The 15,911-nt window shown below is 38.7% G+C and overlaps 1 protein-coding gene across 12 annotated transcripts in view; it reads left to right on the top strand.

Moving 5' to 3' along the window:
- Positions 1-2,222: 2,222 nt before the first annotated feature.
- Positions 2,223-15,911, top strand: part of LOC149167293 (protein ZINC INDUCED FACILITATOR 1-like) — a 639,590-nt gene continuing 625,901 nt past the window's right edge. For 3 of the 12 annotated variants that reach the window (XM_089432936.1, XM_089432937.1, XM_089432930.1), the window contains exon 1: positions 2,226-2,707. In XM_089432936.1, coding sequence (XP_089289062.1) covers positions 2,545-2,707 — 163 coding nt within the window. In that variant the 5' untranslated portion in view covers positions 2,226-2,544. Of the gene's footprint in view, positions 2,708-15,911 lie in introns of all 12 variants that reach the window. The other 9 variants (XR_016260914.1, XM_089432934.1, XM_089432927.1 and 6 more) reach the window with 5 other exon arrangements.

The following is a 15,911-nucleotide window of genomic DNA, read 5'->3' as shown; positions in this document are numbered from 1 at the left end:
AACCTTGCCAACACTAACAAATCTCACATCTTGAGATTCCATAATTTGAAGTTATTTTTACCATTAAACTTCTCCACTTTGAACTTGGCATTCCTTATCATTTCCATTGATTCTCTACACATAAGCTCCTTGAAATTGAAATTTTAAAATGTATATTTATCTTAACCAAAATCATAAATTGTGGCTTGCACTTGATTGACTTTGAAAATAATTTGTAGACCTTAACCAAATCACACACACACACTCCAAAAAATGAGGTCGATGGCCTCTACAAACATTTTTTTCCTTTATGCCCTTTTTTTCTACATGTGGACAGAGTCACATGGATAGGCCATGGACATACTTAGGATATCTTTCCTCTATGCAGGTTGAATTCTTGAAAACTTCTCAGATTCAACCTTCACCAACATTGTTTCATACCTCAAATATATTAAAACTTCTTCTACATCGGTTGATTTGATCATGTCTTCTCTAGCAAATGCTTTATCTTTGTACATGGCTCCATGTGCCACTCCCATGCAGGTTGTTCTACCTTTGTATTCGATGATTAGGGCTTGTGGCTCGACCTACGCTTTAACACTGAAAATTTCTCAACAACTAGGGTTTGGTGGGCGATGATTGAGCCTTCAACCTTTGTCTTTTATGTGATTAAACCTTCAACTCTAGATGTTTTCTACATAGATAGGCATGAGCCTGCAAATGATGGCTATGGTTAACTTTTATGCATACTTATCAAACTTTTAACCTCTGCGACCTCCCTTTTCCTCTATATGCATTGGTGAAAACATGGCTCCCTTCACCTTGGCTCCAATACCACTTCTTATTATTTGACAGCTTGAATAAAATATAATTGTAGAGAAATGATGATATAATATAACAAATGAAACACTCACACAACATGAAATTTGCATGTTAGAATCTTGATAGTGTGTCAAGGAAATATCCACAGGGTAATATATGGTGTTTTATTGCTAAAGAAGAATATAGTTACATTCAGGGTTACAACCAAAATCAATCTCTAAGGCTACATAAATATATATATCTTGGCACCGTTACATTCTTTACATGAATTATCATGTGTTATTCAACTATTACAACCATCACATATTTAATTGAATTAAATTATAATTTTTACAATATTTATTTTTATTATTGTTATAATTTTAAGAAACACTTAAAAATATACCAAATCTCTTCCAAATAAATCATGTAGATTTTTAAGAAACACTTTACCTAAAAATATACCAAATCTCTTCCAAATAAATCACAAATTTGGTGTCTAACTTCACTGTGAACTTAAAATTAAATAATAATAATTAAACATTATTTAATTTTATTTAATATTTAAAATTAAAATACTTAATAATAAATAAATTTGCTATCAAATATTCAAGCTAAATATTAATTTAATCAACACAAACTAATATAATTTTTTTTATAACCTAATAAATAAATTGACTATCAAATAATAAATAAATTGACTATCAAATATTCAAGCTAGATATTAATTTAATCAACGCAAACTAACATAATTTTTTTTTAAACATAAATCAATTCAAAAACGATCAATTTACGCATATAAATTTTTAAAAACATAAATCAGTCAAAAACCCAAAGAGACAGCGCACAACTCCATGATTGAATCTTTATGCACCATATATAATCGAAACATATCATAATTGAAACATTTTTATGCTGTACGTACACACTCAAATTATAATTTGTACATGGGCCTGGAGTATGCCCTAAAACTGCTTCTGCTTGGCTAAGAGCTCGTCTTCCTCGGACGTAAGGAAACAGGTTAACGGCCCAAGACCCAGAGGCATCTGGCAGGAGTGAAAGCCTGCTCCCTTACGGACCACCAGCGGGTTATTTCAGGTGGCGTGGTTTTCCTTGATAACAGTGATGTGTCAACTAACATTCGCAGATAGCAGCGAGAGATGGCTGTCCTCACTGTTAGTTTGACAAACTGAGTTTGATAGGTTTTTCCACCTTTAAAAAAAAAAAAAAAAAACATTAAATTATAAGTTGTACAACACTTATTCTTCCTTATCGTCTGCCAGTATGAACAAACATGAATTGTACGGTCAACGTTATATTAATAGTGGGAGACTTTATTGTCCCGTCCATTCATCATTAAAAAACAATCATCGTTTAGTGCCCTGCACTGTGACCGTTCATGTCGGACACTTTAATCTCCTGTGTCTTTCAGATTAAACTTGCTCTTGATTCGATACTATCAAAAAAAAAAAAACCATCTTGGTAAACTTTGGAACTCGCTCGTGATTCGATACAAAATTATGTATTATACAATCAAAAGCAAGACTTCCTGCTTCTGAAACTCCATTAATTTTCTCAGCTAAAATTTAAAGCTTCTGCCGCCACAGTTGTTGGAGGGGAGCTCCACGAATCTGTTCCATAACTGCCTACCGGGTCACATTCTACCTAAGAAACTCTTCGTGGAAAGATCGAGGAAACCTGCAAAAATAATCTATAAGTCTTGCGCGTCGCTGAATTCTTTCAACTGTTGGTACTGAAGAAAGAATGGCTAGTAGGGACCTGGACGAACGGTGCGAGCCACTGTTAAGGAGGAATGTTAACTACTATGAGAATTGTCCAGGCTGCAAGGTGGAGAAACTCAAAGAAAAGCGTAAGGGATATCCTTTAAAGGAATTGATCCTCCTCGGATTGCTCGTGCTCTGCAATGGTAATCTATGTGGTGCTTACATCTGTTATGAGTTGAAAATCTCTGGCCTATGCAGCTTTGCTGCAATGGTAGTTGCTTGGTTTGTTGTACATATTCTTTTCTAATTAATATATAATTAGTTAAATTTTTTTCTTAATTTTTTTTTCTGTTTTTTAATTTAAGCTGAGCTTTATTGAGTTTAGAGTTTATTTCTGATGTTTATCGAGTTTAGAGGTTTATTCTACAGCCCAGTATGATATGATGTAAAGGTGTCTTCAATTATCAAAATTCTACAGCCCAGTGTAATGTATAAAAGTGTTTATCAATCATCAAAATTGAAATTTTACTCATATCCACAAAAATAAAAATTTAAAAATTCTAAAAAAAATTAAATAAATACACAAATATTTAAATAATATTAAGCATAAAAAAATTACACTCATAGCTCTGATTTCATGTTAAATTCGTATTTAAAATCATATTAAATTAGTATTTAAAATAAATCTATGTAATTTTATGCTACCATGTTAAATTAGTATTTAGATTTTTTAAAATAAATCTATGCTAATTTTATGCTACAGTTAGTTTATGTTCAATTCGTCAGTAGTATTGATATTCAGGGCAAGATTCCAGCATTGTTTGAGGTAATTCTTGGTTGCTGCCGGTTTGCCCCATAATTTAAGTCTCTTCCCATTCTGCCACTGACCTCATCTTCCCATTCTGCCACTGGCCTCACCATCTGATCTGACACGACTCATGTTCCATTCTTTATGCCAACTGTCTGGACACTGCGTTAGATGTCGTCCCTCCTGCAACTGCCGAGCACGAGTTTGTCTTGGCACTCGTTTGATATCGTATCACGGAGACTCTATAACAAAAATCTGATATGAATTATTCTGTCAATTGCGGATTTGACGAACACTTTTACGAGCCCAAACTGTTATGGACGGTGCTTTCTAAAGCTTATGCAAAGCGCACCTTTTTGGCCACCCTTGCAGAAACTTAGTCAAACAAAATTTCATGGTTTCCCATGTCCATTGATATTCCGTGTTTCAGGTTTTTCTGACAGTCTCTGTGTTTAAGGTTTTTCTGACAGTCTCGGTCGATTTAGAGACCCCCAAACCTTTTTGAGACAGGGTGACATTATGAACAGAACCGTGATTTCCACTAGAATCACTTTTCGGAATCAATTCTTAGATAAAGGTACATTTTGCATTGCAAAACACTTCTTTTCGGACCATCTTTGTAAGGCTTCCGGGCGATTGTGCGACGGGCGCCGGGCGAAGTCGCCGTGCACGAGGGCGCGGGCAGGCGCGCGGGTCCTGTCATGCCCTACACCTGCGGTAGTCTTCCAACCGCTTGTAGCAAGGTGCGGCACCACCGAACGCTTTCTTTTCACCAATACTAACATTCGTGGACTACGTCTACTTTCACATTAACATTACTTAGCTTGTGTTTCGCAACCAAGTCAAGTAAATATGCAATTATCCTTTATACTTAATGAAGCCCATACTCATTCATTATCATCATGCAATTATAACAAGAACATCAACAATTGCAACAAGTATAAAGGGGAGGGGCAACTCCCCGTAATGTGAGTCTGCCTGACAATATATTATATCAGTTTTCCAATAATACAATCATCAAGTATACTTGGCAAAACTCCAAGTCTATACTTAGTCAAATTTACAACCGAGGCATAGAACTGCCTTTACAACACTTGTGCCAATCTTGCACGGTAGGAGGGTGCTCACCCGAGACACCTAGAACTCCTCCTCAAGCCCTGCACAAATCTGCACGTTCATCACCCAACATACGGCACACCTTGCCAACCATCAACCAAGAAGTAAACCTGCGCAATCTCCAAGCTATGTGCATGAGCTATGCGCATTCTCCAACCAAAACTGCGCACTCTTCTTCTTGCTCTGCGTAGATGTGTTATGTTTGAATGGTGAATTGAAAGCGTTCGGTGGTGCCGCACCTTGCTACAAGCGGTTGGAAGACTACCGCAGGGGTAGGGGCGTGACAGGTGGTATCAGAGCTTCGGTTTGAAGCCGGTGAGCTGGGTTGCTCGTGACAGTGAAGCAGGTAGCCGTTTCACACGAAGTGGAACAAGGGTTGGTTCAGGTTGCAGGTGACTTGGTAAAGATGTCTATCTTGCAGAAATTGGGTTTTGCAACCTTCGAGGAATTTGAAAGAAGTCTACTTGAAGAGTCACAAGAAGTGAGACAAGGATTTGCGGAATGTGGCAAAATGTTGTTCGAAACAAAGGATGCTCTTCATGCCTTGGTCAAGGAAGGGGTCTCTGATAGAAATAAGGAGGAAGCCTATCGACTTGCAAAGGAAGTGGACTTGCTTGAAGCAGAACTCAAGGAACTAGAAATAAGACAGAAATTGAATCAAAAGAAGTGGGATTGCCTAGCTCTTGAAATAAGGCATTTCATAGCCTTGAAGAGGAAGGCTGAGTCTGATGGAAAGAATGAAGATGCTTCTGTGGGGATGATGCAGATACTTGGTGCTTCTGCTAATACGGAGGTGGCCTCTAAGAGGGATCCTGAAAGGAACAAGTTGGAGTATGTTCGAATGAAGGTTGGAGGTGTTGATGTGCTCACTATGGTGGATAGTGGGCTTCTCACAACTTCATGGGCGAAGATACTGCGAGAAGGATTGGGCTGAAATTTGTATCGGAAAAGGCACAAATGAAGACAATGAATTCTCCTCCTATTGAGATTCTTGGTATAGCTGAAAGGGTGGACACTACACTTGGTGAATGGACCGGGAAAGTGGACTTCACTATAGTGCGGATTGATGACTATGAAGCTGTATTGGGGATGGAGTTCATGAAACAATTTGATGCTATGATTTTTCCACATTTGAAGAAGCTCTACATTTATGATGGAAGGGAAGATGTACCCATTGGTGTTCCAACCATTGGTGTGACAAGGCCTGATTGTAAATTGGGAGTGATGCAAATGGAGGATAAGGAGAAGGTGAACAAGTGGTTGTCTAGTGTTGAGACAAAGCTTGTGGAGCAGTCATTGGTCATCAAGACACTTTCAGATAGCATCTTGGATTTGACAAGAAGGCTAGAGTTGGTGGAGGATGATGATGATGATGATGATGAGGTATATGTGAGGCCGGATGTCCAGAGGGAAGACCGGGTTGCTTATCTACAAAGGATGGAGATTGAGGATCCTGATAGATGGATCGAGTTGATTAGTGAGGGAGAGCCTTCAGGCTCTACTCCCTCTACATCTTCTTAGATGGATGAAGAAGATGGGGCTCATTGTTAGCTGCTCATGGCAGTGAGTCCTTAAACATGTTTGAGCAGGTATGATTGATGGTGCAGGGATGGCTTGGCATCAAGCATCATGACATGTTGCAGATGAGATGGATGGAGTTTCAATGGACCTAAGCATGGATTGTGGAGGTAGATTCTTGATGAGTCAAGGATGTGGCAGATGTTTGAGGAACAGCTGATGATGGCATGAGGATGTTCACTCTCATGGATTGAGCGTGATGGTTGGATTAGCTACCCAACTAGTTCAGACATGGGGTCTGGAAGTGTGAAGAGAAATGTTGGCATCGTGCTGGAGTATCATGGCAGAGGTTCACATAGGGACACATGATGAGGTCGAAACGAGATGTTGCAGTGGAGATTGTGGCAGAGGGGTCGATGATCATGGATCGAGATGATATCTGATGGAGAGCATACCATTGAGGTACATACCTTGGTATGATGAGCTTGGTGGCAATTGGTCACTAAGTCGAGGCATGATGGAGATGATGCTCTACATATGTTGCAGGGATGTTTGCCTTATGTGGAGAGGTCGACATCATGGATGAGTGATGATCTTGGTGGATGGCTACTGGGATGGTATGTTGTCGAGGACGACAAATATTTTAGGTGGAGGAGGATGTAAGGCCTCCGGGCGATTGTGCGACGGGCGCTGGGAAAAGTCGTCGTGCACGAGGGTGCGGGCGGGCGCGCGACGAACGGAAGTGCGGAAGAAATGCGACGATAAATGCGACGATAGGAGAGCGACTTGCGACACTTGCAAAATGAGCGTGGAACGAAAGGCGATTTATACCCAATGATGCGTGGGCGTTCATGAGGGCTGGCCGACGATACCATGGAGAGTTTGTGGGTGTGCAAGCCACACATTAGGGGGTCGGCTTAACAAGTGACCACCCCTTCACCCATGCGTATATATGGATGGCGCTTGGGATCATTTGGAATCACTTCCATCATTCGAACATAACACATCTACGCAGAGCAAGAAGAAGAGTGCGCAGTTTTGGTTGGAGAATGCGCATAGCTTGGAGATTGCGCAGGTTTACTTCTTGGTTGATGGTTGGCAAGGTGTGCCGTATGTTGGGTGATGAACGTGCAGATTTGTGCAGGGCTTGAGGAGGAGTTCTAGGTGTCTCGGGTGAGCACCCTCCTACCGTGCAAGATTGGCACAAGTGTCGTAAAGGAAGTTCTATGCCTCAGTTGTAAATTTGACTAAGTATAGACTTGGAGTTTTGCCAAGTATACTTGATGATTGTATTATTGAAAAACTGATATAATATATTGTCGGGCAGACTCACATTACGGGGAGTTGCCCCTCCCCTTTATACTTGTTGCAATTGTTGATGTTCTTGTTATAATTGCTATGGATAATGAATGAGTATGGGCTTCATTAAGTATAAAGGATAATTGCATGTTTACTTGGTTGCGAAACACAAGCTAAGTAATGTTAATGTGAAAGTAGGCGTAGTCCACAAATGTTAGTATTGGTGAAAAGAAAGCGTTCGGTGGTGCCGCACCTTGCTACAAGCGGTTGGAAGACTACTGCAGGTGTAGGGGCGTGACAATCCTTGCCGGGATCTGGCAAATCAAAATTGCATGGTTTCGACTGAGCTGGTGGGTTTCAGGTTTTTTTGACCTACTAGGTTGATTCGGAGACCGCCGAAACTACATGGAGCATGCTGGAACTATGAGCAGAACCATGATCAAGGTAGAAACATAAGGGGAACCATGATTTCTGTCGGAATCACACTAGAATCCATCGCCAGATAAAGGTGCATTTGGCGTAAATTTTAGTATGCAAAACACAGTTCTTTTGGGCCATTCCCGTTGGACTTTTGCAAAACAAACTTTCACATTTCTGAATGATATGGTGTTTTTCAGGTTTTTCTGATGTTCTAGATCTATTCGGAGACCTTCAAAACTCCTTTGCACATGGTGGAACTGTTACCGATCCAATTAGTAGGGTTGCTCAGGTCCGTGCAACCTTTTGGGATTGGCATACATAAGGTAGGGGTCTATAGGGGTCTATTGTCACCTCGGTCCAAACCCTCGCTCTTTAGGTCCAACTCCCTATTGAAAGGCCAATGGAGGATCCTCAATTGATATCTCAACCAATTCCATGTAAGATTAGTTCCTTAAATGAGGTCAAGAGGTGTAACACATAATTCTTGGGGTTGTCCCGCTGTTTCTGTGTATGATTTTGTAACAGAAAACTTGAAAACAATAAAACTATACCAATTGGGTGTAACACATAATTCTTGGGGTTGTCCCGCTGTTTCTGTGTATGATTTTGTAACAGAAAACTTGAAAACAATAAAACTATACCAATTGATGTTAAATATAGTGTGGATGTACTTAAAAAAATGATGTAGATAAGATATCCTAACCATTAACAGTGTTGTTTTTTACTTTAGTTGACTGGATAGGGGGTTTATAGAGCAGATTGATGTGTTATCCTATTAAATCAGACTGTATAAACTGTAGCAAATCAACCGGACAACAACCTATTTCACTCAATTTAAACACCCAATGAGTGCACCGGTCGATGTTATATTTAACGTATATGTATTCAAAAGTGACGTAGAGAAAATATCCTAAGCAGTAGCAGTGTTATTTTTCAATTTAGGTGATTGGTTAGGGGGTTTACAAAGCAAATTATCTCAATCCTGTTAAATTAGACTACATAAACTGTAGCATACCATCGGGACAACCTATTTCACTCAATTTGACCACCTAGTGAGTGCCAAAACACTCCCAGATCATAGATTCCAGGGGTGGAAAAGTTGGAGGATGAGAAATGAGCTTTGTGAGACTAATTTCCAACCTGTAACAATAGAAAATAGCAATTTTCAGCAAGCTGGAAATTGTATTTCTATAGACGTGGGATGAAATCAGGCTAGGTTAATTGCCTAAAAAAAAATCAGATCTAAGATTGACTTTAAATATGATTGGAAAACATATATTTTGAATTTTAAAACAGTAAGTCAGCGATTTAAAACCAATAGAGAGTCACAAAACAAGATTTCTAGTAGTTCACTTGTTGGGAGAGTGTTGGAGGGAGTTGACTCAGTGGACCAAAGAATGTATTGTAAGTCGGCCAACTCGAGTCGACCAACCAAGTCTGTTTGGTTAAGTCGGTCGAGATAGTTAAATTGCTTTAATTTTCTATTCGGGATATAAATATGCATGTACTCAACTCTATGTACTAGTTAGATTGGTTGTTGAAGATATACTAATATGAGTGTTGATTTTTTGGCTCTCCACTACTTTGTGTCACTTTACTCTTCCATGTATTGCATATGATTATGTAGTTTACTTGATTTTCCTTCCTACTAGCAACCAATGGATACTTTTGCTAGATTACAACATTGCTTACATTGTTGGTAGTGTTGGTCCCAAGTATACACAATGTGTTTGCATAAATGCTAACTCTGTTGATTTGGGGTAGCATCGGATGTGCTCTGGCCATGAAAATTGGTGGAGAGGCTAAAGAACATGAGATCTCCAAAACACAAAAATGGTTTGGGTAGATTCTAACCGGTTTGGGAGATATTAAAATAATTAATATTTTTAGTAGAGTTCTTAAGTCTAAACTTAGGAAAAATAAAATATTAATGGGTATTAATATAAAACTGGGTTAGAAGGTTCCAAAAGTCATGGATCAAGCGAAATCTAATCTTAGCCGTTGATTAGAGATTTAATCTCGGCCATTGAAGGATCAACATGAAAAGTATAAGAAGAGGCTTGAGGGTCAGTTGGAGAACACACTGAGGGAGACCAGTCAGTTCGATTTCTGGAGCGGGGTTAGCTGAGAAATTCGAACTAGTGGTTTGGAGAGCAGCAGGAGGCAGCAAGTACAAAACAGAGAGTCGAGAACAACACCAGAGGAACAACGCAGAGCTTGGAGAGGTAGACGCAGAGGCTGTAGACTACGCAATCAATGGAGAGCTTGCGTGGGTGATGCAGAAAGGCCCAGTGTTGATGCACAGAGGTAGGGGTCGACACAGAGGGTTTGGGAGCTACGTAGAGGTCAGCCAGGCCGACGCTGAGACTGGGGAAGTGCTGAAGAATTTTCTCTCTGTTGGGTAAGCGAGTTTGGCACCCAGTTGCACTGAAGAATTGCTGAATAATAAAATCCTCCCTTACTGCACTGGTTTTCCCACACTGAGTTTTTCCGGGGACTGATTGTCCAAAATATTTGTGTCGATGTGTTAAATCTTGTGCATGTGTTTGTTTCTGTATTATGATGTGATATCTGTAGCAAAATTTATTTTAATGTTTATTGAAAGATTTTGATAAATAACTTATCGGGAAATAAGTAGGTAAAATAAATCAGTTGTTGCAGTGATAGAATTTTCACAAACTTGGAAGAGATACAAGAGTGGTGGGAGAAAAAGTTCAATAACTGCTTGAAGAACTATGAAGGTGAATCAGACTATCAATTGCAGAAGCGAGAGTGAACTTCTTCACGTAAACACATGAAAAGTTTATTGAAGTAGTTCTTGCTAAAATAAATAAATACCTTGACCACTTCCCTAATGTGACAGACAAAACCTAACGGTCGACTAACTCTAAAGTTAACAAATGGAGGATGAACAAACTTGCATGAGTAGGTTGATAAGAAATTAGACGACTTTTGCGAGGAGCAAGCGATAGAAGAATGTACTTCTATTGAAAGAATTTAAGCATGGTTTTTTGACAATTTTCACAATAGTTTCTTTTGCACTATACCTGCGTTATTACATAAATTTATCCTCGACAAGGGAGTCGGTCACATAGTTGAATACAAACCACCCCTACACAATCCAATAGACTCTGACCAAAATAAGCAACAGGCTGACTGGGAGAAGTTCCTCGATGCTCAATGCAAAAATACAAAAGAGGTGTGGGATTACTTCTTAAGCAAATAAAAATGTTCGTCGCATTCACTTTCGCCGACCAGGAGTAAGTTGGGTCGGAAACGGGGGGTAATTGTTCGTGAGAGATAAATAGAAAAAAAAAGAGAAAAAAAGAGAGAAGTCAAAATGAGAGGAAGACGATTTATTGCAATGACACGAGCATACTTGAGGAAGAAACTCGACAAACAATCTAAGCACATACATTTCAGTATAAACAACCAACCAATATTCAAAAAATAGAGGGACAAAAGATAGAAGAAGTAACAAGAAATAAGGGATGGAGAATTTAACCAAAGATTAAAAACTAAAGAAATTCGAGAGTGTGAGAGTGATGATGCATAGGATTCCTTTGAAGGTAGCAGAGAACACCTAGGGTTGAGAGGTGTAGCAGTGCCTGCTTTGATAAGAAATGATAGTCTACAATTAAACCTTGGTAGGCATGTAGACAGAATGGAAGTTGATGACTTTGGGCTAGTGGTTTTGTGTTCCTTGGTCGCAAATATATCAAGTCATGTTATCATAGAATTCCCCCAACAAAGACTCCATATTAATTTAGAGTCATCCACAGTTTGGTATAGAAGAGACGAGCATAGAAACTTGAGAGATCGTCTTGAAATTGAAATTCCTACAATCAACAAAACTTGGATAGACAATGAAGAAAATGAAGATATACTTCTCCATATTTGGAATTTCACGAATGTATCCCCCCTGCATATTTATTATTTGTTGAGGAAGAAAGAAATACAAGGCGAGACAACGAATATATAAATAAGGGGTGTCAAACTGATGACAATTTGACAAATTCTATAGTAGTTGAAGACGATGAAAAGGAAAGTACTCCACTCAACCATTAGATGGAAATGCCAACAAATAAAATCAGTCAACCAATGCTAAGAAAATATAGAAAAGTCCATCTCCTCAAGTAAAAATGGGGTTAAATCACATCCCCCTCTACGAAAGCAATGAAGATAAAAAAAATTGGTTCGTTTGTGAAAAATTATGGACAACCAACAATATCATAGATGAATACAAATTGATGGTGCAATTGTAGCAGCTATCTGGAAGAGAGCTCTCACATGGCTTATGAATTTCATAGAGAACCAACCTAGAAATAAAATATCAAGGGTAGTTTCTTCACCTTCTTTAATAGCGACCAATTGAAAAAGTTCGGGAATATGATAAAAGGTTTAAGGATTTGTTAACTCGAATCCCTTACAATATTGATGAAGCCATGCTAGTTTAGTGGTATGTTGTTGGGCTATTATAGAAGATTTGAGGGGCATTGAGAATGCACGAAGTGAAATCATGTGAAGAAGCCTTGAAAATTGCCCAATGAATTGAGATAGATGACAATGGGCAGTCAAATTCCTCAATGGATGACAAACGATTAGAAGAAAAAATTGAACTACAACAGTCATTGTTAACTTTATCCTTGTAGAAAAAAACCTCTAGTGCACTAATTGTAGGAATGAGGGGAACAACAAAGATAATTGCAAATTTGCAGATTATTTTGATCAGGATGTCTAACGTGTCCAAAAAGACACATGTTGTGATATATGTTAGGTTGCATCGAGTAATAATACTAGAAAATGTTAATATAACTTAAGGAATGTAAAACCCAAATGGTGTGTGATTTGTGACGATAATACTCTCTCTACACAAGAATGCCAGTTGAATGCTATGAACAAACCTAATTATCATGTTGTCTATCATATTTGGGCATCTAATCAATTTAATGACCCAACTATGCGAGGAAGAGGAAACAATAGAGGATGATATGGTGGATGAGGAGGAGGCTACAATGGATGAGGTTGAGGTTGAGGTCATGGTCGAGGGAGGCTCTACTGCTTCACATGTTGGTAGGAAGGCCACGCTTGCCTAGCTACCCTATAAAGGATAAAATTGATTTAAGATTCTGCAACATGTGTGGATTGGGTGATCACTATTCAGAATATTTCCACAAAAATACTAGAAAAAATATTGAACAAAAGAGTTATAAATCTTCTTCACACTGTCCCAAAGTAAGAGGTTTTGAACTCAAAAACCTCCATGTTGTTACTAGATCGAGAGCTAGTAAAGAGCATATTTTAGGAAATCAACAAGTTCTTCGGCCTTCTAAGAACACTGCCCAATATCTAGATATGAAACAACATAGTGATAGTCGAGTTCTCAAAAAATGAAACTGGACAACAAAAACCAATGAGGGACAATATCCTAGAGGAATTTTTGGAACAATTGAAAGAAAAGCAATTAGTCGGTTGTTTGATTGAACTTCTCAATATATTGAAATATTATAATGAGGAGAGTAACCAATGTAGAAACTTGCACCATCTATCTCAGGGCAAACATTTTTGACGATTACTGTCAAACCAGGAGGTAACTCCTCAAATGTAATCGTATTATTCATTCAGGTTGTTCATTATTATATACAAGAGGGAGTGACTGTTCAGTTCATCTCCCGACGACTCTTCATTTTCTCTATTATTTATTTACACTAATTACAGTTGTTCACCCAATCCCTATGATTAGGTGTCAACATTCCCCCCCTTAATCTAAAGGGATGTTGGTGATTCCAAGCATTGTTTTGAATCTTTCAAGATTTTCTCTTCCAAGCGCTTTGGTGAAGATGTCTGCAATCTGCTAATTATTGGAACAATGGCGAAGATGGATTGTTTTAGCCTCAACATGATGTCGAATGAGATGATATTTTGTATTGATGTGCTTCGGTCGATCATGGAACTTTGGGTTCTTGGCCAACTTTATTGCCGAGGTATTGTCAATCATGAGTGGAGTCGATTGTACTTGTTTTATCTACAAATCTTCCAGAATTTTCTTGAGCCACACAATTTCTTTTGTTGCCTCATCTGCTGCCACATATTCTACCTCTGTTGTGGAATTTGTCGGAACTGATTGTTTGCGTGATCTCCAGAAGACAGCTCCTGATCCAAGACTCATAGCATAACCCGAAGTAGATACCCCAGTTTTTTTGTCTCCATCGAAATCTGAATTAGAGTATCCAATCAAGCTGAAGTCGCCCACCTGTGTATACTTGATTCCAAAGTCTTGAGTTCCCTTCAAGTACTTTATAACTCTTTTTGCAGCAGACCAATGTCCCTCACAAGGCTTTTGCATAAACCTAGAGAGGATTCCAACAACAAACGAAATGTCTGGTCTGGTAGTAGTTAGGTAGTTGAGACTTCCTACAAGCTGTCTATAGTTTGTTGCATCCTCAAATTCTTTTCCTTCAATGGATGTGAGCTTTAAGTTTTATTCCATTGGAGTAGTTAGAGGATTGCATTCAGTCATGCCAAACCTGTTCAACAGATCTCCAATGTACTTCTTTTGAGAAAGGAATATGGACTTTGAATGTTGAGTTACTTCAATACCAAGATAGTAATGAACATAGCCCAAATCAGTCATTTCAAAACCTTTCCTCAATTCCTTCTTTATGGATGCAATGTAGCTCTCATTGTTCCCTGTCATCAAAAGATCATCTACATATACCACAAGATATACAACTGTTTTGCCAACCTTCTTGACAAACAAAGTTGCATCATCAAGATCATAATGTTTGAAATTGAGTTTCAAAAGATGCTCAGTTAGTTTTTCATACCAGGCTTGCGGTGCTTGTTTGAGGCCATACAAGGATTTCACAGGTTTGCATACTTTATGTTCATGTTCTTTTACAGAAAATCCTTCAGGTTGGGACATAAAAACATTCTCTTTTAGATCTTCATTCAAGAAAGCAGTTTTCACATCCATTTGATGGACTTTCCAACCGTTCTGAGATGCTAGGGAAAAGAGTGTCCGGATGGTAGCCCATTTTGCTGTGGGGGCAAAAGTCTCCTCATAATCAATCCCTTCCTTCTGTGCAAAACCTTTTGCCACAAGCTTGGCTTTGTGCTTGTCAAGTGAGCCATCAGCTTTATACTTATTCTTGTAGACCCACTTCCAGCCAATTGGTTTGGTTCCCAATGGAGGATCAACCAGCTTCCACGTTCCATTCTTAATCAAGGCATCATATTCCTTTTGCATTGCTTCTTTCCATTCATCACGAGAAGCAGCTTCTTTGAAGGAAGTTGGTTCAAAATCTGTAGACAAATTCAATTCACAATCATAAGAAACATCCATATCAATAGGTGAATTAGAGTCATCTACATCACCTCCATTTTGCCGGGTTGAATTTCTAATTCTTGTCTTTCCAACCTCATCAGGATGAACCCTTTCAAGTGTCTTTGCCAACCACTTTGGGGGACCTTTCTGAGATGGTCTAGGCTGCTCCGTTGATTGAGTTGGGACTGAATTAAGATTTAGTCTCCCAATTATGTCAATCACATCACTCAAAGTATCATCCGTTGTAGGAGTTTCATGTGGGGGAGAGAGTGCTTCAGAAGAAGATTCCACAGGTTGATCTAGTAGAGGAATCCCCCCTTCAAGATGTGGAATCTGATTATCAAATTCTTGAAATGATTTTGCATTTGTGAATCTATCCAAGTGATCAAGTTGCCGCTCAACAACATTGTCAGTTTTGGATGATTCAAGAAAGATTACATCTCTAGATACAACAAACTTTTTATTGACTTCATCATAAAGACAATATGCTTTGGAGGTGTTTGAATACCCCAGGAAGATACACTTACGACTTCTTGCAACAAGTTTGTTTCTATGTACCTTTGGTATCAAGGCATAACATGTGGAACCAAAGACCCTGAGGTGCTTTACTGAAGGAATGTGCCCATACCACGTTTCATAAGGAGTCTTGTTTCTAATAGCATTAGATGGACATCTATTCTTTATATATACAGCACATAGAACTGCATCAGCCCAAAACATCATTTTTACATTTTTGAAAAACATCATGGAGCGCACCATATTTAAGATTGTCCTATTCATTCTTTTAGCTACTCCGTTTTGTTGGGGATTATAAGGCACAATTGTTTGATGTTTGATCCCATGTTGGCGAAGATAGTTTTCAAATTCATTTGAAGTGTATTCTTTTCCATTATCAGTACGAATAGAGCCAATATGAGAT

The sequence above is a fragment of the Pinus tabuliformis genome, chromosome 5_1, assembly GCF_031772625.1.
Source record: "Pinus tabuliformis cultivar Carrire ecotype Pingquan chromosome 5_1, CPIR1, whole genome shotgun sequence".
In the NCBI taxonomy this organism is placed as follows: domain Eukaryota; kingdom Viridiplantae; phylum Streptophyta; class Pinopsida; order Pinales; family Pinaceae; genus Pinus; species Pinus tabuliformis.
Note: the sequence above shows the minus strand (reverse complement) of the source record. Positions and strands in the feature narration are given on the sequence as shown.